The sequence below is a fragment of the Hoplias malabaricus genome, chromosome 1, assembly GCF_029633855.1.
Source record: "Hoplias malabaricus isolate fHopMal1 chromosome 1, fHopMal1.hap1, whole genome shotgun sequence".
NCBI lineage: Eukaryota > Metazoa > Chordata > Actinopteri > Characiformes > Erythrinidae > Hoplias > Hoplias malabaricus.
In genome coordinates, this window is record NC_089800.1 from 70,775,924 (window position 1) to 70,799,931 (window position 24,008).

At 39.9% G+C, this 24,008-nt stretch overlaps 1 protein-coding gene across 2 annotated transcripts in view; it reads right to left on the reverse strand.

The window, feature by feature from the left end:
* Positions 1 to 1,389: 1,389 nt before the first annotated feature.
* abch1 (ATP-binding cassette, sub-family H, member 1) overlaps positions 1,390 to 24,008 on the reverse strand; it is a 43,175-nt gene continuing 20,556 nt past the window's right edge. For both annotated transcript variants that reach the window (XM_066682633.1, XM_066682640.1), the window contains 12 exons: positions 22,377 to 22,473; positions 22,095 to 22,263; positions 19,420 to 19,520; positions 17,070 to 17,140; positions 16,095 to 16,144; positions 15,834 to 15,890; positions 14,880 to 14,950; positions 12,368 to 12,456; positions 11,589 to 11,692; positions 10,423 to 10,582; positions 8,183 to 8,287; positions 1,390 to 4,877 (listed from right to left, as the gene is read on the reverse strand). In XM_066682633.1, the coding sequence (XP_066538730.1) occupies positions 4,771 to 4,877; positions 8,183 to 8,287; positions 10,423 to 10,582; positions 11,589 to 11,692; positions 12,368 to 12,456; positions 14,880 to 14,950; positions 15,834 to 15,890; positions 16,095 to 16,144; positions 17,070 to 17,140; positions 19,420 to 19,520; positions 22,095 to 22,263; positions 22,377 to 22,473 (1,181 nt within the window). In that variant the 3' untranslated portion in view covers positions 1,390 to 4,770. The remainder of the gene's footprint in view (positions 4,878 to 8,182; positions 8,288 to 10,422; positions 10,583 to 11,588; positions 11,693 to 12,367; positions 12,457 to 14,879; positions 14,951 to 15,833; positions 15,891 to 16,094; positions 16,145 to 17,069; positions 17,141 to 19,419; positions 19,521 to 22,094; positions 22,264 to 22,376; positions 22,474 to 24,008) is intronic.

Below are 24,008 nucleotides of genomic sequence, written 5' to 3' on the forward strand. Positions count from 1 at the left end.
GTCCTGTTGTGGAGGCTGAGACCCTGCATTTAATCCTTCACACACCCAGGGTACAGTGAACACACACCTGTTTGGAGTTTGCAGCCATTTCATCCACAGCTCCTGGGGAGCAGTTGTGGGTTAGGTGCCTTGCTCAAGGGCTCTTCAGCCATGGATGTTGAGGGAGGGGAAAGCACACTTCTCTCATTTATCCACATGTTCCTTCAGTAAAAGGGACTGAAGCAGTGACTCTCCAATCCCAAACTCATTTTTGCCTGTATGTAAATATACAGTATATACACCTACATAAAAACACACACATAGGCATGATTCAAAATTCATAATGACACCTAACACTGAGATTAGTGGAGTTATTCCACTGAGAGTATTTTGGTTTATATATATTATTGCTATATTACCATCCAATGAAAAATATATATCTCTAAAATAATACATTTATAGGAGAAGGAAAAAAACCTTCTTAACTTTCAATAGAAGTCAATGTAAAAATATATTTTTCTAATTAATTTTGGAGCGTTTCTATTGGTTCGTTTGAATTTTCACACACTGTAAGGGACAGCTGCTGTGTTTAAATTACGGCAATTCATCACCATTTCATTCATTCGTTCATATTCTGTAACACCCTGTTGAGGGTCATGATGGATCTGGAGCCAAACTGGAATCATTGGAGCAAGGCAGGAACACACTCTGGAAAGATCACCAGGGCATCACACTAATGCAATCACTCTCATATCTACAGACAATTTCACACAGTCAATCCACCTAATAAAATGGGGTTTAATTTGACTATTATTACTTATTACCTATCTTAGTAAAGCCCAAGGCTGTGATGGCTACCATAGAGAGAGAGAGAGAGAGAGAGAGAGAGAGAGAGAGAGAGAGAGAGAGAGAGAGAGAAATTTATTGTTCAGAAAGACATGTCTATGACGGCTGGAGATAATTTCCTAGACAGAGAATGCAGAGGGTCAGGATCAGCCATTTTGTGAAAGTGTTTACAGGAGTAGTTTATGATTTTTTGTCACATAGTGCCCTTAGTAGTGACCCAGTACTCAACAAAAGTGACTGTATGTGTCTAAAACACTGATCCCTGAGCATTTTAGTTCACATTTAAAGCAGCAATCATTCAATGCAATGGTTCTTCTTTGTGTTATGAAACAGCCATTATACTGACAAACCTGGCTGTATCAGAGATTTTGAAGGCTACGAAACCTATTTTATACATGAATGCACCCATGAGGGGGGACCAGCTCAATGGAGCATAACTGGCTCATTCAGGGACTACATGTTGACTGCAATTTATAGAAAGACATATAACAAATAAGTAATGACTTAAAGAAATACTCTTAGTTAATTTTGCTATGGGAAAAATGGCTTTCTTTAATAACAATTTTCCATGCACCTTTCACACATGCACGGTATCCCAGAACCTTTCTGGACATTACCCAGAAGAGCTATGTGTGTGAACACAAAAAAACCATAATAGTTGTACCAGATATTGCCCAGACTTTATTCCGTCAGCCCCCTATAAAAAAGACTGGATGGTGTCTGTGTGAGCCCATGTGTGAACAGAGCCGCTAATGTTCCAGAGATTTCACAGAGAATTCATGCCTGGCTTCCTGCACGCACCTTATAGTGCCGCCACATACGTAAACCATGCGAAACATTTCCAGCTGTGAGAATGTATCTGACACAAAAGGTCTTAGGGTGTACGCTACATGTGTGAAAGTGCAAATCTAGAAAAATCAGGGCCTGACATTCAGATTGACTTCGAATTAGGAAACATACTCTCTGATACTTTGTAAACACCAGCCTGACTCCCAATGGAGGCACAGTGAAAAATCAATACCTTAGTGGACTACACAAGGGATAATCTAATAGGTTTTATATGCAATTTAGTATTACATGACAATTTATCTTGTTAACAACAACACGGGATTTCACATAGCACAAGTGTTCCCAAAATAAAGACAAAAAAAAGAAACAACGCAAATATAAAAAATCAAAAGACAATGAGTAAATATTGCAGACAAGAATCATGGGAAAACAACCTGAGTCCATCCGAGTTCATAGGCAAGAAATCCGTATACATATAATAAACTTTTCCCAAAGTTCTTCAATAGCAATTAACACTGGTCACCAAAGTCCTCCATAGCTAGCATTTAACTTTAAATATCTTCAATATACCATCACTGTCTTAAAAAACATCTCTAAAATGGCAACTTATTAGAAGAGGAAAATATTCTTAACATGTGTATAGTACTGTGCAAAACTCAGAGGCCACCATATAAGTAGTATATTCCCATTCATAATGCCCATGAAAATAAATTCTGAGGGGAGAGATGTATTAAAATGTGCATAATATGGGCTCAAAAAAAGCTTTAAAGAAAATGTGATTCTAACTACTCCTGGCCTAGTTGACAATAGTGCTCATTTTGCAGAGATGGGAAAAAAATCAATATGTACCAATGTTTGGGTTTCACATTGTGAGGCGACAGCTCAGTGTTATGGGTCTAAAAGGATGGGGTGCTTCTACAAAGAAAAGCAAACAGACAACACAGAAGAGCATTTACAAATCAACCAAAGAAACTGCCAGTGTTGCACATTCAAGAGGCTTCAGCACTGAGCACAGTGGAATTGTGAGAAACAGAAAGTGAAACAACTTCTAAGACTGAACATTGTAGGTGTGGAAAGAGATCCCTAATCATTTCAGTAAAAACAAACAAACCACAAACAATGGATAGTGTAATAAAGGCAAGGTAATAAAGACACAGTGATTACTTTTTGTTTTGCTTAAAAACAGAACTCTGACTTTTACTCAGTGCTGTGAGTCAACAATAAGATTTTCGTTATTTTTTACCTCTTTTGTTAGGTCAGAGCTTTTTCAAAGAAACTAAAAAGAGAGGTTTTGATATGACAATGATGACTTTTTGCTTGAAACTTAACAGTATAATAATACAGTACTGTTTGGAGTTTGTGCAAATGGTCACAAATGCCTCCAAAATCACAATGCTGGTATTGTCTGCACTAACAGACCACAGTATTCATGCATTACTTTCTTTCATTTCAGTGCGGCATAACACCATATTCAAATTTTTAAAAAATTCATACAATTTTTCAGTACATAGTGATTGCAAGTGGGGGCCCGGACCTGCTATATACATGCAATGTAAACATAAAACACACACACACACACACACACACACACACACACATTGGATGTATGTGTATATATAAACACATATCTCAAAGTTGTCTGAAAATCTGCCTAATTGTAATTTTGTTCTAAAATTTTGAAGCAAATTTAATGAAAGTGTTTTTATTTTAGGCCAGGTTTGACCATTTCTACTTGACCTTCTATTGTGAATTGTTCAGTAGCTGATGAGATCAAATGAAAAAATAAAAATAATGGACATACATGTATTTCTTTGGACATTGACAACATTTTTTTTCAGTTCATGTTCCTTGGTGCATGACTTCATCTTGGAAGTCTTTTTAAAAAACAGAATTTATTATATATTAAAAAAGAAAAAAAAGAAAAAAAAATTTGGACTGGACCTTCCTTTCAACAGGCATTCTGGCTATAGGCAATATAGCGCCCCCTCTGCCCAGCATCGGGAGGTGCAGGAAAAAGGCAATTAAAATACATGGTTAAACATAAAGACAATGAATTGACCAACTGAGTAGATCATTAATTCAACATAACTAAACTCAGATATTAATTTTTGAGCAATTATTGGCTAATCCCCTCTATCGGGGGGTTAACAGGCACAGATATAGGCATTCACACATGGTCTGCTACACGGCTATAAGCCCTACAAAATTTTTAACATATAATATTAGGCTCAGGTCTGTTGTCGAATTAATGATTCTTTGCATTAAATATATGGCTTTTTTTGGGACAGAATTTATCGGTTTTAGCTGGGTTTGGTTTTTCATTTCACACATTTGTGGACCTCTTAAACAAGCACACAAACCCGAGACCTAAAGGTAAAATATGACAGGATTAGAGTGATAGAAAAGAATTCCAGCAGACATATACTTTAGCCAACATATGGCACTGACCATGGTGACTACAGGCTCCATTCTCCAGGACATCACAGTTTGTTTCATTTTTATTTTCCATCATAAATGTGTGCTGAATTTAATAGTAATAGGGGGTGTCAACTGTTGGACTGTTGGACACAGTGTAGCTCTACATTCACACAAAAGACTCAAAAAGGCAGAAATTCATGGATTATTCATGGATTTAAAAAATGTACTTCCAGGAGATTCTGAGGGAATGTGCAAACAGATGAATTCAGGACTGGGATTAAGAGATATGAGAGAGCAGCTCCCAGTGAACTCTGACCCCTGTTTCCTCTAAGAGGAAATAAATGTATCCCTGTTGTGCAGTTGATTTTGTCCATCTGATCTTCAGATCCTCCCTCAGATCTTATGATTAGAACATAATCCTCAAATATATCACAACAATCAGTGGCAATAACTTCACAAAGACATGACACTTGTTCCATTGCGGAATGCTGATGATTGGCGAGAGAGGGGCTCAATGATGAGGGGTTCCCTGAGGTTTTTGGCACAGGTCCTTGTGAAAAAAGGACCCGATTGGCTACTCAGACGTGGCTGTCTGTTTGGTAGTGAGATGAGCACTAGGATTGGTAGCCCTAGATGACATTTATCCTCTCTACAGTTGACTTCCATTCAAACTCAAAGAGACAGAGGCTTGTTTTTTCTCTCTCCTGACCTGAAATATCTTCCCTGACCTGAGCTCCATCATGTTCTCAGCTTTAGGATAACAGTGGCCAAGATGAGGAAGAACATGTTCCAGCCAATAGTCACAGCAAATCCACGCCACACCATCATGCGAGAGAGACCCCAACCTGGAGAAAAAGGGCATTATCTGTTTAATTTTATTTGTAAAGCACTTTTTACAACAAATATCTTCAAAAAGCAGCTTAACACAAATGAGCATTGAAAAAGTCCCTCAGAAGAGTAAGGAACCTCAGAAGAAGAAACCTTGAGAGGAAGCAAGACTCAAAAGAAAATCCACCATCCTGTCACACCATCCTGTGTGAAAATATGACTGAAGAATAACAAATTTAAAAAGTGCACAGAAGTAGAAATACAAGAAAGAGTAGTAATAAATCTGTAATTTTACATTACATACCTATAAACCTATATACCAGAGATTACTGTTAGAAATTAAGTGAAAATAAGACAGTCATTTTGCTAGTACAGACCATGCCCATAAGGGCTGAAATGGGGAGGTGTTCAGGTTGGTAGTTCAGTGGAAGGAGTTCAGGGTGGCTTATTAATGTGTATGAAGACGTATCCTAAAATTGACAGGAATGCTAGACTTTAAGTGCTACAGAATGGTCAGATTGAGAAGTAGTTTGGTTGGTGTCCTGGATCGTGAGTAGATGAGTGAAAAGGGGTTAGTGAGTCCATAAATTAACTGCCTTTAATAAACTGGTGCATGACTGAGCACCACGTGAGATGATAGAGGAATAGCATTAGGTTGAATAAATTAAACGTCCTTTACTGATTATGATGATGAGAAATTCTAGCATGAAGGGGGACGGTGTGACTGGTAATTGAAGTCCCCCAATCGCCGCAGCAGGGTTAGTGGTTGCACAATGCAATAGAGTCATTAGAGTTGGTCTGAAGACAGCTAAGATAATCGAAAAGCAGGTACGAGAGGAGAGACAGGTGGAAAGTGAGAAAGTGGGAGCAGCATGGCTCCTAAGAAGAGAAGATGGGACAAAGGTCCACAGCAGTACCTGAGGATAGAGTGAGGGCTGTAAAAATAGTGGTCGGCATAGCCGCAAACGTGAGAGGTTGGGCCGAAAGTCTGTGGTAGGTGAAAGCATGAGCTGCAAAGCTAGGGCTGGGAGCAGCGTAGCTGGCAAGGAGAGAGGCAGGAACAAAGATCCACAGCAGGACAGTAGGCGAGCCTTACAGTAGACCCAGGGCACTGCTTGGTAGTAAAGGGCATAAGAACAATGTTCCACATCAGCTTCTGAGGACAGAGCACAAGCTGAAAAGTTGGAGGCAGGTGGTGGTGTGGCCGCAAAGTGAGTGGTCAGTACGAAGGTCCGCAGTACAAGAGAGGATGGGCTGTAAAGGAAGAGGCAAGGTGTGGGACAGCTGCAAATGGAAGGGTATTAGGATGAAGGTCCATGGCAACACCTGAAAAGAAGATAAGCTGGAAAGACTGGGAGTAGCGCAGCAGAAAAAATTGGAGCAGAGGTGGGATGAAGGTCCACAGCAACAGAGCTTTGGCTAGAAAGCTGTAGAGTGGGAGCAGCACAGCAACAGAGGGGTGGGGTTGGGATGACGGTCGAAAGCAGCACCTGAAAAGAGAGAAAATGGGCTGGAAGCTGGAGGGTTGGAGCAGCGCAGCAGCAAAGGGTTTGGATGAGGGTCCACAGCAGCACTTGAAAAGAGAAAATGATATTTGTAAAGTTAGAGGCTGGGTTTGGCACAGCCGCAAAGTGAAGGGGTTAGGACGAACATACCACAAAACACAAAAGCATTCAAGTTAAGAGGCTGGGAGTGGTGTAGCCAAAAAAGGGAAGGGTTGGGATGATGAGATGAGAGTGAATTGACAACAAGGAAGCCATGAAGCGAGGTGTCGAGTGCGGAGGTAGGCCCGCAGAAGCACCTGTGTGAGCTAGAAAGTTTGAGGCATGGAGTGGCGGCTGCCACAGGGGTAGAGGGTGGGATGATGAAGGGAGGGGTGGGATGATGAATAGAGACAGAAGGACTGAGGAGGAGAAAAGGAGGGGGTGGGATGATGAGTAGAGACAGAAGGAGAGAAATGGAAAGAGCAAACAGTAAAAGCAGAAGAGGGTCTGTGACTAAATGTGTGCAATGCGGTCTATCAAGTTCGTGTTCTGAGGAAAGAAGGTGCTGATTCCGAATTCAGGCTTAAACGTCCTGCTTGCTTTCTGTTGCAATATTTTCAAAAGTCATTATTTTGTCAAGCACAGTAGTTGAACCAGCTCAGACATAACCATTGCTGCGCAGGATGTCCGTACACTGGCAGTGGAGGCAAGAGACTCATTCAGCTCCTTTCGTTAGCTGAATGAGCAAAGGGGATGGCGTACTTTCGGGGCACTTTACTGGAACACTGTGGCTGTTCAGCCGGAGAAGAGGAAATAGGAGGCTTGAGGCTGCAGGAGGTAGAGGCGGGATTTCATGCAGGTCACAGCAAGAAGAGAAGCAGGAGAACAGTCTGTGTGCTTCAAAGCTTGTAGCAGTGGAGAAGCAGGCATTACAGCAGCTGAACACATTCCCCAAACATGAGGCAGCAGTGGAGATAGAGGTGGTGTTTCACTCTGGACCCTAGTCATAGTGGGAGGAGAGGCAGGAGAAGCCAGGTTTGTGCTGCAGAACTTTTAGCATTCGGAGCAGTGATAAAGCAGTTAAGCTGGAGGAGGAGGTAAGGAGAGGCTCTGAGCATCAGGGGCAGATGCAGGGGTTCACTTTGGAGGCCGGCTGCAGTGGAAGGAGGAGAAGCAGGAGAGAGTGTTTGCGGAGCAGGAGAGATCAGAACGCAATGTAGAGTTTAGAGCAGTTGGAGCAACGGCCGAACGCAGCCCCAAATATGAGGCAAATATGGGGAATAACTAACCCAGAGCGGAGGAGCAAGCTCATATTGCGAAGCAGTCAAGTCGAAGTTCATCTCCTGAGCAAAGTGCAAGTTTGTTTGATTGTGCAGTGTATATGTAGGGCTGAGGGGAGGAATTCGGGCGTGGTCCTACTCCAAAATTATGTTATTACATAACTTCAATTAAACGGCAAAATATGGTGAAACTTTACACATTTCACTCCTTTACCAATTTTGGTTAAAAAATAGAGAGAGAGAGAGAGAGAGAGAGAGAGAAATAGTGAGAGAGAAAAAAAGAGCATGTATGGTTGCAGACTGGAGTGTTGGGTGCCTTTGTAGTTTGCTGCAACATGAGACTGTCATGGAAAACGTATGTGTGTGTGTGAGAAAACGAGAGAGAGTATGTGTGTGTGTTTGTGTGCATTTGCCTTCTGTATCAATGGTGTGTGTGTGTGTGTGTGTGTGTGTGTTTGATAGAGTATAAAATTACCCCTAAACAGGATGCAGGAGGGTGCACCATAGCTCAGAGAGTGTGTGTGTGTGTGTGTGTGTGTGTCTGTGTGTGTAATTCACCTCGGTACATAATGCAGCGTAGGGCCTCAGAAGCGTACGTTTGAGGCAGCACCAGACTCAGATATCTCAGAGGGTATGGAATACACTCCACCGGCCAAATAACACCTAGAGAGAGAGAGAGAGAGAGAGAGAGAGAGAGAGAGAGAGAGAGAGAGAGAGAAAGATCACAGGAAAGAAATAAAAACAAGATGTTTTTACTGACACATTAGGCTTTCTGTTCAGCTCCTGAATATCTAACCAATGCTTGCTTGGCTGAATCCAGAGAAAGGTTTCTCTTGAGCCAAAGACCCAGTCTTGAGTTTTAGAACATATCTCAGACTCATTGTGCCTAGTATTAATAATACTTTTCTTTGCTACAGAACTAAAGTTGGATGCATAAACATTTCTTATGTTTCCAGTTTATGTATGTATGTATGTATGTATGTTTGATGTCTCTGTTCCTTAGCCTCGCTCTGTGTTTAGCCCTGCTTTGTGTTTACTCCCTTTGTTCTGTATAGTCCTTGTTTAATATTTGGCCTTGTTTAATGTTTAGATTCCTTGTTTAGTGTTTAGCGTTTAGCCTTGTTTAGCATTTAGCCTTGTTTTGTGTTTAGCGTTTAGTAGGGTGACCAGATCCGTGATGGTGAAAAAGAGGACACGTCTCGGTTGGGGGTGGGTTGATGAGCTCTCTCCCCTCGCTGCCGTTGTATGCTTAGCTGAACCTATGTGTGCTTTTAGGTCCTTTATTTGCTACACAAAACATGGGAATCAGAAGATTTTATGCTACTTCACCACGGCCCCTTTCACTCAAGCGAACCAATTGGAGTAGGGGAAGGCGGGACTAGTTTGTGAACGAAACGCTTCTCCAAATTCTATGTAAGCTCTAGAAAAACAAAATCCTGGATGTTTGTGAAATTCCGCCCGGACATTTTTTTAAGTCTAAAAAAGAGGACATGTCAGGGTAAAAGAGGACGTCTGGTCACCCTAGCGTTTAGCGTTGTTTTGTGTTTAGCATTTAGCCTTGTTTTGTGTTTAGTGATAGCTTGCCTCTGTCTAGTTACCTTTTGTGTATTATTAATAAAGTCTCCTGCATATACCTCCGTCCCTTGCTCCGTGACCACTCGGACACACCCCCCAGCATTATTACAGTGTGTTATAGAGTTGATTTCCCAGAATATTTATTGATCTATATAGGACTGGTCTCTCTTCATGATATACTGCAGTGGTATAAACCGAGCAGAAGTCGCAGATCTCTAGGAACTAGCCATTTAGTCCTGCCATGGGTGAATACTAAGCAAAGAGAAGTAGCATTCAGCCACTACGCTGCTCTTAAATGAAATCAATTGTTGAACAAACAGCCCCTTCAATAGACACCTTTCTACACACACACACTAAAATAGTTTTTATTTCAGCTCAGTTTCGAACACTATTCCCATCTATTCTTATTTTTATTATATATATATATATATATATATATATTCTATATAATCTTATTTTATATAATCTATATATGCATTTTATTGCTATTTATAGTCTTAATTTGACATTACTACGTTTCAAAAATTTTTATTTTTATTTTCTCTCATTTTTGTACTAATTTTTAAAGCACTTTGAACAACATTTGCATAAGACGGGTATTACAATAGCCTTGCCTTGCTTCTAGAGGAGCTACATATTTTATAAAACCAGTTTAACATCTGTATCCACAATGGGGCCACTGTAAGAAGTTGAATTCACTGATTGTTATAGGTGCCAGAGTGTCTATACATTTTTGGACAGTATAGCAAAATAGATAAGAGATGTATGTGATGTTGAAATATATGCAAAAAATTAAAAACATTCCTGAATTTGTGTGTTGGTAGGTAAGAACTTGATAATTGGGGTCAGGACCTCTGAGATAAAGTCCACTTGTCTGTCTCAGTAATTACCATAGTGTATTTCCCTTCAGACACCCTTCCTCTCTCTCATCTATCACTCTCTATTCTTCCATTCAATCTCATTACTATTGGTCAGCTTTTCTCCCTACAGACCTCTCGCAATTCACTATATTTTTTCCTTAAATTACAGCCACAGTAAGGAATTACAGCCCAGTGATTGTGTAGTGTAGTGTACTGTAATGTAGTGTACTTAAATATAATGCAGTGTACTTCTGTGTTATGTAGTGTAACACAATTTAGTGCAATGTATTGGATTCCAGTTTAATTTAATGTAATCCCATGTAACAAAGTGTAATGTAATGTGTTGGAGATTAGGGGTCCCACCGCTGATGATGAGGTTAGGGTAGAAGATGCCCAGAGCTGCCTGATTGGCAGATTGCTCATCATCAATGGCAGAGGAGATGACCAATCCAAACGAGATTCCTGTTACACCCTGCAGCACAATCAGAGTAACCACTAGAGCCAGAGACCCCTCATTAGGAATCTGAGAGAGAGAGAGAGAGAGAGAGAGAGAGCGAGAGAGAGAGAGAGAGGCACACACACAGACAGAGAGCTTTCTAAATATTTGCAGAGTTTTCTCTACAATAATTCAATGTGTCATTACTGCTAATATTGATCAATATTTAAATCTCTGCAGTAGGATGGCATTATTTACTCTAAAGTGGATTCAATCAGACATAATAAAGGAGGAGGATGTAAAATGAAAGGACTGGGAAAGATCATAAGCTGCAGGTAAAGGCATAATCAAGAAACGCTCTCCTTCACTACAGAGATTTGCTTTTTTTTTTTTTTTTGATATGGGCTAAATTCCCTAGTGATTACACAACCTGATGACAGAGAGTGTGTGTGTGTGTGTGTTTGGGGGGGGGGGGGCGTTCTTGAAATGAGAGCCACAGTGTGTTTTATAATCTGAATAATCATACTTATTTTTTACTCCACACACTCAATAACTGTTAAGCTTTAAGAACATTACTATGTCCATTTTATCAGTTTAGTATCAGCATATCATCATATATCAAAGTTCAATCAAGATGTGTGAAAAAATTATGAATTTATTATTATAATTTAGTATTTCTGTACAGTTTTAATCATAGCCTTCGCAATGCTTTAAAGGAGAATCAGTCATTTCCCCCAGTGATTCTTCTGCATGTTATAATATAGTAATTATACTGAAACATAGTGGTCGAGATGGATCACACATTCTGTACAATACCTGTACTATAAAAAATACAAAACTAATAAATATCCATTTATGAACATTGTTAGATCATTCTGGTTTTACAAATGACTGATTGCTTCTTGAAAGAAAATTTTAATTAAAAGGCCTGTGCAAAACAACTAAAGGAGATTCAGGCATAAACACAGCTGTGACAGTAAACTAAAGGAGTACACATGAACTTGAGACATAAAATATATATGTATAAAATATATTATAAAATATTAATAAGAAACCCACCCACACACACAGATACACACAGGCACATTCTCACCTTGAAAACGAGAAGAATAAAGATCAGCAGGAGAATGATTTGGACACTAATGACCAGCAGCTGAGAGAAGAGGTGAGCCAGCATTGTCTCCAGAGAACTGACCCCTACAGACAAAGAGGAGGAGAAAACAAAATAGAAGAAAGAACACATAATATTAACAACAACAGCAACTGCGACAATACTAAAAAAAAAGAAAAAGAAAAAGACATAATATTATTAAGTTATTAATGAATGTGTCTCCTGTAACTGTTGTATGATGTTCAGGGTCATGGCGAGTCCTGTAGCTGCCCAGAATCACTAGGTACAAAGCAGGAACATACCCTTGGCAGAGCACATATGGATACTTTCAAATAGCCAGTTCAATAACCTTACTGTTTTTGGACTGTTGGAGGAAACTGGAACACGTGGAGGAAACTCACACAGACATGGGAAGAACACACCTCACAGACAGTGAGTAAAGGAAGGTTTCGAAACCACAACACCCCAGAACCCTGGAACTGTGTGACCGCACCACTGCACTAACACTGGGCGGTACTGTCCTCTAGTGGTTGATGCTGATAATTCATCTTGTTAAAAAACGGTATTCTCATTTAAGCGGCAATTTGCCGATCAAGATTGTGTAAACATTCCTTCTTACTCCTGATGTAGTTGGTCAGTCAGTTATTGTTTTTTTCTGTTGTAATTTTGCACTGGTTTTATGAATGATACAGAAAAAGAATTGCTCACCATACATTTCTTTTAATTATGAAGGTTAGCTCATGGTACCTTTTAACACTCACCTGCCACCCAGCACCTGTCAAGCAGCCCCTCCTTCCTTTCCAGCACGAAGGAGAGTGCTGTCAGCCCCACAGCCAGATAAAAGGTGATACTAGAGAGAGAGAGAGAGAGAGAGAGAGAGAGAGAGAGAGAGAGAGAGAAAGAGAGAATGAGAATTAGTTATTTATATGTTCTTGCAGAATTTCTTAACTGTTGTTCTTTCCTAACTCTGAAATGGCATCTTTACAAAAGCGAATCTTCCACAGCCCAATGCAAGGGGGCTTTGAAGCTCTCTAACATTCAGCATGAAGCAAACATTTCCATAAAAACTGAGAAGTGTCTGGCTGCAGACATGCACTCTGCCCTCACTTGCACCGCCAGCCTATTAATGACGTCAGTGCACTCTCTGCCACGGCAACTGAATTACATTGCGTCTGTTGAGGAACACATTTGCGCTTGAGGTTTGTAATATTTGTCTAACATGTTTTGTTACTTCAGAATTTTGTTTTTGGCCCATTATTTGTTTTAATGTAAGTTGCATTTTAGTTAGGTCTTAGCTGTATTTATTCATTTTGTTTTTAATTTCAATATAAAATTAGGGTGACCAGTTCTGAGATGGTGAGATGCAGACTGACCAATTAAATGTTTACAGAAAAGGTTATCGACCAATAACGGTAGTTCTACAGTCAGACCGTCCAATCAGAAGATTTTAGGCTACTTCACCACGCCCCCTTCTCACTCAAGCGAACCAATCGTAGTAGGGGAGGGCGGGACTAGTTTGTGAACGAAACGCTTCTCGACGTTCTATGTAAGCTCTAGAAAAACAAAATCCCGGACGTTTGTAAAATTCTGGCCGGACGTTTTTTTAAGTCTAAAAAAGAGGACATGTCCGGGTAAAAGAGGACGTCTGGCCACCGTAATAAAATAATAAAATGTTAAATATTAAATATAAATAAAATGTAATGTTAGAGGATGAAGAAATACCACGTACTGTTGGGCTATAAGACTGACACTGAATGGACGTTAGCTTTGTCAGACTGATGGTCGAGTGTACGAGCTCAAGAAAAGGCTCGAGTCTAACAAAACAAAACTGTTTTATTGCTAAGAGCTTCGGTTTGTAGAGATACACAGAGCACACACGTGAACCGGGCGTGTTCCAACCCTACAGAGAACAAGGGAGCAGGGTACACACTACAAAGGGCGCGTCTAATAAGTGCATGATATACCTTCATTCTACACTGATAATAATGGGATGAAATAGTGATTATGGTACCTTTAAAGAAAAGAAACAACCTTACCCCGACGATAAAGTCTGTTTTATTAACAGAATCAACAAGCTACTTCTCAGCTGCATGAAGCACTTTCAGTGGAAGCTGTATTCATATATAGCACCAGAAATCGCTACACTAATGATATGATCGTCATATATAGCAACAGAACTCTAGATACAAAGATCACACCGTATTAAGATATCCATTGACTCGTTAAGCAGAAACAGCCAAACAATCATTCCGCTGTGCAGTTTCTGTCTTTGTGGCAGAGTGTGCATCTGGCAGGGAGTGCATGTCCTCAGACAGACTCTATTGTAAAAACTAAGCAAGATATGTGTTCAAATCTGAATGTCTCTGTTTCACCTTGAGGCAACAGAATTGTTTTTTCAATTATATATGTATTAAATTTTACAAATAATAAAATGTACAAAAACATAAATCTCGTTGCAACTACAACAGAGGAAGATTAATACACAGTATACATCCTGATAAATAACTAAACATAAATAAGTAAGTAAATAATTTAAATTGAAGTTATAATAGGGCAAGATAATATGTGAGGCAGTATAACAAAAATGTTGCAAAGAAAAATAATTTATCACCCAACATTTTCCAGACTGATAACCAGATTTCGCAAAATTCTTGATGTCTGTTATGAGTTTCAAAGGTGAGCTTTTCTAGTGGGAGGAAATCTGAGATTTGTAACAGCCACATTTTGAATGAGGGAACATCAGGGCATATCCACAACAACAAGATATTTTTTTACTGGGTAAGTCCCTAACAAATATGTCTGATTTTCATTTAACAACATATCAGTTCAAAAGGTATAAACATGGTGACATATTAAAGTTCTTATCCAAAATTTCCATAACAGCTTGATGAACTTCTCTCCAAAAAGATTGAATTTTTATACATTTCCAGAACATATGCATAAGTGTACCTTCATTAGCATTACATTTAGGGCAGAGTGAAGTTACATTTTTAAACGTCTTCTGAAGACGCATCGGAGTTAGATATGGAAATGAACTATAAAGTTTTAACTTCACTTTTATAAAGTAGTTTTAAAAAAACTTTATTGTTTCACCCATTATGAAATTTAAAATCATTCATGGTGTTAATGTCAAAAAGTTAATGTCATTTGAGCATTGTAATTCTGTAAGAATTCACGACACTACCTTGGGTATGTGTGTGTGTGTGTGTGTGCACGTGTGTGTGCGTGAGTCGCTTTTCGAGTGCTTGCATATGTGTGTCAGTGTGACTGTACCTCAGGACTGCTCCTGGGGTCACAAACGTAGTGAAATCTGTGTTCTGACTGCCATATACGGGCTCCTCAAACTACACAAGTAGACATGATGGACAGACAGATGGACAGAGAGAAAAAGAGACACATTCACAATGAAAAGTGCATCACATCCATATACAACATCTATAACGTGCCATAACATGGAACAGAAAAAGGAATTGACCCGTAAGTGCACATTACAGACGAGGAACAACCAAGGAAGACTTATATGGGGCTGCCCAGAGAGAGCATTTATATATGTACAGCACTGAGCATAAGTCAGAGACCACCCTTAAACTTTCACTTACATGAAGTAAGTGAAGTACACATTGAGAAGATCCAAATTTGTTTATCAATCAAAGAAGGGGTTTGTTTTTCTCAGAACCATGGACCAGCCACCTCAGAACCCAGAGCTCAACATCACTAACTGTGTTTTGGACAGAATACATTTCTGACTGAACTTATGACAAACTTAAGGTTAAACGTTGGAGTTTAACAATGGGACAAAAAAAATTCATGAAGATCGAAAAAAAAGTAAATCACCAGAAAGAAATACAGCTGCAGAAATACAGAATAAAAATATAGGTTTTGTATTCAGTCACTGAGGCTCATTTTATACCATGTAACAATATAATAAATGTGTGTTTTAACTGGAGGTTTAAATGGCAGCCTTTGCGCAATATGCAAATTGAAAATCAGAAAGTTAACCTCTAAGACAATCATTGTGAATTGGCCTCTCCAAAATCAAAAGCTTGGGCAGAAACAGACTGCTAGCTAGCTTAATTTGCTTTTGGGCTCTTGGCCCAAAACATACCAAAGACAAAATGTCTGGGCACCCATGACACACAGCAATGCATACAACCAAATAGTAATTGTTGTGTCTTTTCTCTAACTCTAGGAGGCAGTATAGCACAGCAAGCCATGACAAAAACTCACCTTCACAGGAACAGAGACGAGGTAGGCCAGACCACCCATCTTACTGTCAACAAACATCTGAAATACACGCACACACATGGATAAGCTCACAGTGCCTAACTACTACTATTCAATGTAGAAATTATACAGAACTAGCACTGAAATACACTGTATAGCCTCTGTTAATACAGACACTGATCAGACTGTACTATGTCCAAAAGAAGTTTAGATAATGCAGAAACACATTAAGGGTATTCTACCAATTACTACTCAACACTGTACCTGAAATGCTTCATGGAGTTTCTTTTGTAGCATAATTGCTATCTGTCTGTCTAAAAAAAAAAAAAGAAAAAAAAAGAGACAATAAACATGTGCACATTGATTGTAAGATATGCTTTCTTTCAAGAAGCTAATGGTAATGTCAAATAATTTGTATATAATTTTAATAACATATATTATATAATGTGTATAAATATTGCATACAATTTATACTATGTATATGGATATACACGGTTGAATCATAACACTATGACCACCTTCTTGTTTCTACACTCGCCGTCCATTCTCTCAGTTCCACTGACCCCTGCTCTTCAATGGCCAGGTCCCCCAGGAGGACCACCACAGAGCATGTATGATCATTCTCTGCACTGCAGTGACACTGATGTGCTGGTGGTATATTAGCTCTACTGGATCAGACACAGTAGTGCTGCTGGAGTTTTTAAAACCCTTAGTGTCACTGCTGGACTGAGAATAGTGAACTAACCAAAAATACTCAGCCAACAGCATCTTGCGGGTGGTATCCTCTGATGAAGGGTGGTGCCCTCTGATGAAGGACTACAGGACGACCAACACAAACTGTGCAGCAACAGATGACCTGCTGTCTCTGACTTTACATCTACAAGGTGGACCAACGAAGTAGGTGTGTCTAACAGAGTGGACAGTGAGTGGACACAGTGTTTAAAAACTCAAGCAGCACTGCTGTATCTGATCCACTCGTCCCAGCACAACATGCATTAACACACCACCACTACGTCAATATCCTGTGGGGGCTCGGTGGGGGTCCTGACCATTAAAGAACAGGGTGTAAGGAAAACAATATAATACGGACTATAAAACTATAACGGACTGTATAAAACTACAAAGTGCTCTTGTATAGTGATCAGTGGACAGTGAGTGTAGAAACAAAGAAGTGGTCATAATGTTATGGTTGATGCACTGGGTGTATACAGGTTATATATGTATTAAATGTGATTTTACTAGTCAAGTCCAGCCAGACGTGAACAGACCCTCCTTCAACAACTTCTTTAGACACTCTGGGCTGGAGCATTCTGTCCAAAAAGCAAAAAAACAAAACCATTATAGACCATAAACCATTATATATATATGTATATGGCAGTCGGAACACATTCACTACATGCGCAAAAGTCTGGAGAAACCCCCCAAAAAACTGTGACATTCATCCCTTTGTGGACATCGTTGTTTAGCCGTCCATGCACAGCTTGTATAATCTTCACAGAAAAGTGTGAAAAGAAAAGGGATGCTGCACTTCACCTAGCTCAGTGTCAGGCATCTGCTAGAGTATTGTGAAACACTCCATCATTGCGCCATTGAGCAGTGGAAGTGCATTCTTTAGTGTGAATAAAGTATAAAGAAATAAATATTTGAATCAATTTGGGAAACCCGCTCAGAAATTCAGACCAATCTGAGAGAACAACGAACAGGCCCTTGTACTGGGAGAGAGTCGTTCATTGTGTCATGCTCTGGCCCTGTTTGTCATGTTTTCCTGCTGTCTGTCTCCCTTGTTTACCCTGTGCTAGAAGCACATGGCTCTGCATTTGTTTTGTCCCTTGTCTCTGCCTTAGCTCCACCCTCTCGTCAGTGTCTCCACGTGTCTCCTATTTTGCCCTGCCTTCTTGTTATCCTTCCGAGGTTTTTCTTGTCTGTGTTCTTGTATTTAAGCCCCTTGTCTTTGGTGGACATTACCATTCTGAACCTGTGCAGTTTTTTTTTATTATTTTTTTGTTTTTGTTTTTAATTTATTTAATTATATATATATGTATGCCTTCTCTGTATCTCTCTGGTCTGTTTGTACCTTTTTGCATATATTCTGTTTGATTAGTCCTAGCTTAGTCTTTACATCTGGTGTCTGTTAACTTTAGTTCAGTCTTGTTTGTACAGTCCCTTGTTTGTCTGTTTCAGGGTTTTGTTTCTTTTTTTCCCCCCTCTTTCTAGTTCCTCAGTTTTGTTTGGTTTTCTTGCCTTAAATAAATCTGTATTTGCCTGCCTCTGTCAGTTCACCCAGTCAAGGCACATTTATTTGAAACACGCTTCATTGTATCATTTGTTTGTATAGTTACATTGTTGTATGTTCATGTGATGTCGCTTAAAGCTTTCACAATACCAATGTAATTTTGTCACGTCAATGAAGCAAATCCTGAACTTGAAAGTGGGAGAGAGACCTGCTTCACCTGCTTTTCCTCTCTTTAACCCTGATTCACACGTGAAGTTATGCAGCCTCTCCCTCCCTCCCTCTCCGTTCAATATAGTCATCATCACCTGACACCTGAGTATTTTTGGAACATTTGGAGAAAACACCTCATTCATAAGTAGACTGTAACATAGCTCCAGGCAAATAACAATATCATTGTTTCACTGGCTTTTCAACTCTCTGCAGCTCCTCCTACAAACTCCAATTCCCAGAAGTCCCTGTTTGATCATGAGGACCTATGCAATTCTGGACCCTCCAATCAGAGTGGAGAGTTGTTGTTTTTTTTAAAATATGTAGCGCTGTATTCTGACCCTGTCTCTGCCTTTGTCCATGAATTAAAATTATTGTCATTTTTACAGATCTGGCCTATTTGATTTCTGTTGACACATATTCCCACCATGTCATTCACAAAATAGGATTCATGGGACAGTTGCACAACCTAGCATGCTGCTCAATGGCAGCTTATATTAGACATTGTTCACCTGTCAGTCTAACCACACACAACTGGAGAACAACGTGGTAAAACTAAGCTAAAACTTAGACAGCTACACTTTATGTCCAAATGTTTGCAGACACCTTTTAATTGGTTATTCTTCTACATTATTGTACACCCAGCTTATATAAGCTATGTAGAATAACATGAACTGAAATGACATGTTCTGGAGCAGCTGCACATTAGCTTAAGTTCAAAATGTTCAATACCCAGTGTCAACTAGAGGAGTATACAAGCCCCGGGTGCTGGAATGTGGAGCAGGGTAAATGCTTTTTTTATGGAGTTGTCTACAACCATTGACCTTAATGATCCCCTCCTTCAACACCAGAACCTGACCTCAGTAATGCTCTTGTGGCTGAATGAAATAAAATCCATACAAACATGTTCTAATATCTAAGGTAAAACTTTCCCAGTAGAACATAGGCTGCTAGTGCAGCAATGGCTGAAAAAATAACCTATTACTGATCTATTAGTACCCTTCATTTGAGAAGAAATATGACCACAACCTTTAGGACACGATAAAGGTATAAAAATGTCAAGTCGTTACAGACAAAAGCTCAGGCATCCACTAGATTGCTGCCACTATTGTCTTTAGCTGAGTGAAGAGTGTAAAAGACAGGGCTCACCTCTTGGTCAGGTAGCTGGTGAAGTTCTGGCCAAACTCTATGACCCCCCAGTACTCTCCATTATGGATGCCATCAAATGCCGCTGAATGAGAGAGGTTCACCTTCAGGAGAAAATAAATCTGCTGAAGCTACTTACTATGCAATAAGTGGTTGAATACATTTCAGTGTTAATTTTATGTTTTGTGTTGATATTTTTGGCTGGTGGAGCACTCTTAACCCAGCACTGTCACTGGTGTGTGTATATACGCTTATTTTTTTTAACACTGTCCAGTCATTGTCCTCTCTGTTAGACACACCTACCTTGTTGGTCCACCTTGTAGATGTAAAATAAGAGACTGTAGCTCATCTGCTGCTGCACAGTTTGTGTTGGTCGCCTTCTAGTTCACCACTGGTGGACACAGGACGCTGTCGACTGGATATTTTTGGTTGTTGGGAGTATTCTCAGTTCAGCAGTGACAATGAGAATTAAAAAATCTCCAGCAGCACTGCTGTGTCTAATCCATTCCTACCAGCACAACACACACTAACCCACCACCACCACGTCATGGTCACTGCATCGCTGTGAATGTTCCACCACCCAAATTATACTTGCTCTATGGTGGTCCTGTGCAGGTCCTGACCATTGAAGAGTAAGGCGAAATAGAGGAAATAAAGTATGTACACCAACAAATGAACTATAGTCTGTTATTGTAGAGTTTCAAGGATATAACAGACAGCTCGGCACAGAGAACTCTGCAGAGATGATTCAGGTTTATGTTTAGTTAGTTGAGTGATATCTTGCTGGTCATGTTCTGAAATGGTGTATTTGCTTGGCTCCTTGGACACTGGAACGTTTTAAATCATTAATTTCTAAGCCCTCATTCAAGCATCATCCCAGGAATTTTAAGCCATGTTACACTTGAGGCACTGTCACTGAGGCGAGGGTGTGCGTGCCAAAAGGATACAATTGCAGTAGACTTGTGCCCTGTCATACACCTCCGATGTTTTATAACTTGCTTCATACAAAACAAACACATTTAAAGGAACTCTTGCAAATCAGGAACAAATCCACAGGTATTTGTCCTTAAGAGAGACCAGAGAGTGCCAAATGGCCCAAAACTCATTGAAGGAGCTCGTATCAAGAATAAAAGCACTAAGCTTCCGTGTAGCTTCGCCCACCTTTAGCAGAATCCTGCAGGAAAATCTACAGTGATTGTGCAGTAGTGTACAAATATGTTTGGCCCCTAAAATTATCTTCTAAATACGCGCAGTCCTTGTAAACAATTATATATAACTATCAATTCAAAATAGGATTTTCTTTTCTAAAAGTATGTGTTGTGTGAGTGTGAAGAAAAAAGTTTGTTTCCAGATTAAAACTGCATTGCCACATTCAGAGAAGTTAAAGTTTAAACCATTAACACACAGATCACTACTTACAGTAATAATGTTATTTATTTTTATTTTTATTTGAGCACATAATCTCTTAGATAATAGACCTTTATATCTCATTTTCTCAGGTGCCTAAAAACCTTTGCACAGTACTATTTAAGTCAGCTTTTAGACAGCATATTCTGTCTAATTCCTCAATACACTTTCCTATAAGTGAGCAAAATATATATATAGAACGAAACTAAAACTTGCAGAGTTGAATGCACTTCACTAGAACTGATTTCCACTCAGAATTTTTTTTTTCTTTCTGGGGTTCCACAGACTGAGTGCTTCCTTTTAAGGCGGTTATTTTAAATTCATGGGTGGGAACTATGGTAATGGCATAGAAATGTGCCCGCCCACCCAATGTGCGAACATTTGGTATTTACTAACACAAACATATACTAAAAAATCTGGTGTTTACACAGCGTTCGTGAATCTGTCCACTTCTTTTAAACTATGTGCAGTTTGCTCATGATTTTTACAAAGGTTTCATGAATGAGGCCAACTAAGTGTATTTATTTATGTAAATATTTATGCCACATTATACATTCAATATTTAATGCTTTTTCAAATATGTTAAACTAATTGAGCTAATAAAACATGTAGTAAAATTAGGAAAAAAATGCATTATGAAAGTCTATTCCCTGTAAAGGCAGTGCTTAACTTGAGCCGGATCCTGCTGGAGCACAATTATATTTATAATAATATAATATAATATATATATAATAACCTATATAATATAATAACCTCTTATATTTGGAGCCCATGTGATTCTTTGAGTGTCTGAGCCCAATTATTAAAAGTATCTCATCACTTTTAATGATTTTCATATAGTTTCAGAGGTGATTCTTGCTATAAAGCAGGCAGAAGTGAAACTATATAAATGGAAGCTATACTTAAATAGAAGAAAGTGACACTAGAGGAGCAAAAGGAACTGAGAGAGAGACTTTCGTAACCTGCACAAAAGTCAGACAAAGCATTTAATTGTAATGCCAAAAGTAAATATCTACTTTCTTATGGGTATAACAGACAACAGTAATGCTATTAATATTTGTCAAAATACGTAGACAGTAAAGGCTCAAAACGTCCCATTTGTATTCAGTGAGTTCTGAGTTCTATGTAACAATTTTAAACTATTAAAAGCTTGGAATTATAAGTTATTCTAAAAGATTTCAGTGGATTTTACTCAACATGCTCAGTGCCAAGTGCTAGCTGAAAGAGTATACAGCTTTTAGGGCATATAATGTTTCTCATTTTCTACTGACCTGGATGATGCTACTGTTGTCAAGGAAAGAGAGAAGAGAACGACTGTAGGCGCTGGAGCTTGTTTCGTTATTGACCACAGCCACCTCAATGCCCTTCGGGTCACCTCCGATACACAAACACATCAGACAGATCTGAATCACTGGCAGGAGAAACTGGAAACACATGGAACTGGAGCAAGAGAGAGTTAGAGAGAAAGAGAGAAGGAGGAAAAGAGACATGTCTTACCTAAATACAAGATTAATTTTGTATTAATAATTGATTTTAATTAATTAGTTAATTACCCAGGATTTCTCCTCATCCGCACCATTGTTTTGATCGTCAGTGCTGCTATATTTCGCCATTTTGGAATGACATGTCTTGCCTTCACCTTCCAGTCCGCTGCTCACACACACACACACACACACACACACATTAATCATTTTTTAAAATAATTATTTTAGGCTCGTTTGTTCCCCAATAATAATTCATTGCCTATTTCACCCTGATAGCTAGTACTCCTTTAGTCACACACATCACTACCAACCTGGGAGGGTGAAGACAGTCAAATGCTTCCTCTGAACCAGCCACTTATTCTTTACGAACTGCCTTTAAACAGCTCAATATATCAGAGGAGAACACCACTTGCCCATATCTGCTACATCAATCAGCACAAGCCCACAATAGCCAGCACTGAGTGTGTCGGGCTGGGAGGGGTTGCCAAATATGCTCTCTAGAGTTTCTTTCATATAATCACTTTCATGTAATCACTCCTTTCATGGCAACCCAGAAATGTTCCAGAGTTTACCAGGAGGAGCTGTATGTGAGAGCGCAAAAACACCCACAACATTCACACCAGACATTACATAGACTTTATCCTCTTAGTGCCCTAATAAAAACCTGAAGTCTTGGAGTCAGCGCATGTGTTCAGGAGTATTGCCTAAGGCATCAGTATGGATTTCAGCAAGCTTAGAGGAGAACCTTAACTACCCAGTTCTGTTATGTTTGCTAACAGATGCCCAGGCGAGCACTGTGCTGAGTGAACAGTGAGGGAGGGAGACCCAGGGCTTCACCAGGATCAAATTTGCCATTAATGAAGTCCAGCACATGTTTTTCACTTGGGAGCCTTTAGAAACATTCACTCTAATCCAAGTCTATTCATTCATTCATTCATTCATTTTGTAGTCACTTGTGAAGTTCAGGGTCACGGTTGGTCCTTGTCTGACACAGAGCAAACCCAAGCCCAGTGTTGTAATAACAGTAATGCTAGTACAATAACTTTGCAAACTCATACATTCATTGCCTGTAACCGCTTATCCAGTTCAGGGTCACGGTGGGTCCGGAGCCTACCCGGAAACACTGGGCACAATGTGGGATCACACCCTGAAGGGGGCGCCAGTCCTTCACAGTGCGACACACACATACACACACATACACACACACACACATATTCATTCACACCTACGGAACCTGTTGAGTCGCCAATTCACCTACCAACGTGTGTTTTTGGACTGTGGGAGGAAACCGGAGCACCCGGAGGAAACCCATGTGGACCTGGGGAGAACACACCACACTCCTCACAGACAGTTACCTGGAGGAAACCCACGCAGACACAGAGCGAACACACCGCACTCCTCACAGACAATCACCCAGAGGAAACCCACGCAGACACAGAGAGAACACACCACACTCCTCACAGACAGTTACCCGGAGGAAACCCACGCAGACACAGAGAGAACACACCAAACTCCTCACAGACAGTCACCCGGAGGAAACCCACGCAGACACGGGGGGAGCACACGACACTCCTCACAGACAGTTGCCCAGAGGAAACCCACGCAGACACAGAGAGAACACACCACACTCCTCACAGACAGTTACCCGGAGGAAACCCACGTAGACACAGAGAGAACACACCACACTCTTCACAGACATTT